Genomic DNA, 2,312 nt, shown 5'->3' with positions numbered 1-2,312 from the left:
TCGTCACGGGGTTCATTGCCCGGCTTCGCGGTTACTGGATGAGCCAAGCCGAGTAAAAGCCAAAGCCCACTGGTGCTCGACTTTCGAGTCACTCAAATGGCGCGGGGGGACCACTGAACCAACTGAACTACCAAAAAGCACGTACTAAAGTCTCAAAGACGCGAGCCGCACTCTGTGCATCTATGCATTTTGCTTTCTCTAAAACGTGCAGTTTCTGTTGGGTAATGTGACTGCATACTTAACTGCAAACTTGCAGTGCCTTACGTTTGTACTCCACGATGATTTTGCCGGTCATGAAAAGAAACGAATTTCAACATTTTTCTGGGCAGGAAACGTAACAGTGTTACTCAAAAAGAACTGGTCCAATATGACTTCGGTTGTGACAGAGGCGTGTAGCAGCTCCAACTCTATGGATACTTCAGAGGATGAGGAGTTCGTGCTAACTATCGACGTGCAAGGTTCTCGTTATTTTCTCTACACCGTCGCCGAACCGACCAAGTACACCCTGCTACTCAGCGACGGAAATAAATGCTTCATAGGGCACGTGCCGAAGCCGGAGGACGCCCGTCCCGCTTTTCACAATGCGCTCACGACAGGCGGCGGTTGCGAGTTCCTGTACCAACTCGAGCCCGTCGGCGAGGACCAGGCTCGCTTCTCTTGGATGGAGCAGCTAGCGGTCGAGGGCATGAAGTACAAGCTAGGCAAAGCCTCGCTGCGACGCGTCGACGACGGTGGTCCGCGATTGCTTGATGCCGCAATGCGCATCGTGGAGCGGCGCGACCGCAGCCTTGCCCGCCTGCGCGAAGAGCTAGACAAGACGCGAAAGGAGCAAGTGCGGACGCTGGAGCACCTGGAGAGGTTAGCATGCTTGCCCAATGAGGCAGCTAGCGCATTTGCATGGTAGAGTGTGGTCCTGTGAAAGCCAGAAATATTGTGAATACATCCGTAGACGACGCACGTCGTCCTGTTGTACCTCGCGGTCCCCCTAAAATGCGTTGGTCGTATGCGTAGTTAAGCACTCGTGTTCTCCTAACCGCGGTTAATTTGTTAGAAATCACAGTGTAAACGTTTGACGTGCAATCCACAGCAGCCTCCGCTCTGGTGCCATAGAGTAAAATGCGAATCAACCACATACTTTTCACCTTTTAACATTCTTTGAGCTGTAACTGCCTGTTCGCACTCATGTGGACGACAATTGTCTCACTGTTTGGAGCATACACAAGCCTTTGGAGCACCCGTAAACACGCTGGGAGCATAAATCATTCATTGTTTAAGACAAAAAAGTTGGGGACACGTGTATATCAGCATCCTACCCCGGAACGGGAACAAAGTGAGTACTGAACAGCCTTTATGATTTTTCAGGAGCGTGCGACTCAAGGAGGAAATGGAGGCCGAGCTCTACGCCAAGTTTAGCCTGGTGCTCAACGCAAAGAAGCGCCGCATACGCGAGGGTGCTACAGCGGGTGAGGCTGCTGAAGAGCAAGCCGTTGCCAGTGCACCTGCCGATCAACCTGCCAGCCAAACAGCATCTGTGCCCGAACTTCTGGACCAGTTGTTGAGCTAATAAGCAGGCATTGCCACGTTTCTCGTGGATGTTAACTGGTCTTTACCGACTGTTCCAGAGGAGCATTGTTTTGCGCAGAGTAATTTCTGCACGTTATCTTCTGTTAGGCTAGTGCATGCCATTTTACTTTGGTGTGCCCTACTTACTATTGAACGTTGTTAAAACAAAATGGTTCATTATGATACAGAGAAAATAAAAGAGCACACTTTTATCTCTAAGCTTTTGGATACCCGAGTGTTTGATTTCTTACATTAGAGATTTAGCTTGCCGGAGATCTACGGATGTAGATGTATACCGGTTTACCGTATCCCTCCCATGCAAGGTGCAGTGGCTGCGATTACACTCGCCCCCGTCAATATGTGTGCGCAGGAGGTGTCTGGCAAACTGGTATACGTCTACGTGAGTACGTCTCCGACAAGCTAAATTTCTCTATTAACAAATTGTTGGATATAAACAGTTCTTCCCTCTTGCAGAAAAACAAAGTAACTGTCTTCGAGACATGCCAGGCTGTTAAGGATGCATTTGATAGAACTCGCCAAACCAAGCTGCCAGTGAAGCCTCGGCAGCGGCATAAAATTTGCAGTCAGTCATTCATGTTTATCACAAAACATTAGTTTGGTTTGTGTGGCTTAATGCACCAGGGTGCCTTGGGCTATGGGAGATGCTGTAGCGGAGGGAAAATTTCGGCCATCCGAGGTTCTTTAATGTGCGCTGCCATCGCATAGTACGCAGGTGCCTTGCTTTTTGC

The 2,312-nt window shown here is 49.6% G+C and overlaps 1 protein-coding gene across 1 annotated transcript; it reads left to right on the top strand.

The window, feature by feature from the left end:
- The first annotated feature begins 54 nt into the window (after positions 1 to 54).
- Positions 55 to 1,786, top strand: LOC146173411 (uncharacterized). Its single transcript, XM_084584997.1, has 2 exons — positions 55 to 858; positions 1,363 to 1,786. The coding sequence occupies exons 1-2, from the start codon at positions 368 to 370 to the stop codon at positions 1,562 to 1,564; spliced, it is 693 nt and encodes a 230-aa protein (XP_084441123.1). The 5' UTR covers positions 55 to 367; the 3' UTR covers positions 1,565 to 1,786.
- The last annotated feature ends 526 nt before the right edge of the window (positions 1,787 to 2,312 follow it).

Source organism: Amblyomma maculatum, chromosome 11 (genome assembly GCF_055883805.1).
Source record: "Amblyomma maculatum isolate TAMU_Amacu chromosome 11, ASM5588380v1, whole genome shotgun sequence".
NCBI lineage: Eukaryota > Metazoa > Arthropoda > Arachnida > Ixodida > Ixodidae > Amblyomma > Amblyomma maculatum.
The sequence above is the reverse complement of the archived record's forward strand: the minus strand, read 5'-3'. Positions and strand labels throughout refer to the sequence as shown.

Coding starts and splice junctions, on each gene's coding strand:
- LOC146173411 (XM_084584997.1), top strand. CDS start 368: ATGACTTCGGTTGTGACAGAGGCGTGTAGCAGCTCCAACTCTATGGAT. Junction 859..1,362: donor ACGCTGGAGCACCTGGAGAG/GTTAGCATGCTT, acceptor ATGATTTTTCAG/GAGCGTGCGACTCAAGGAGG.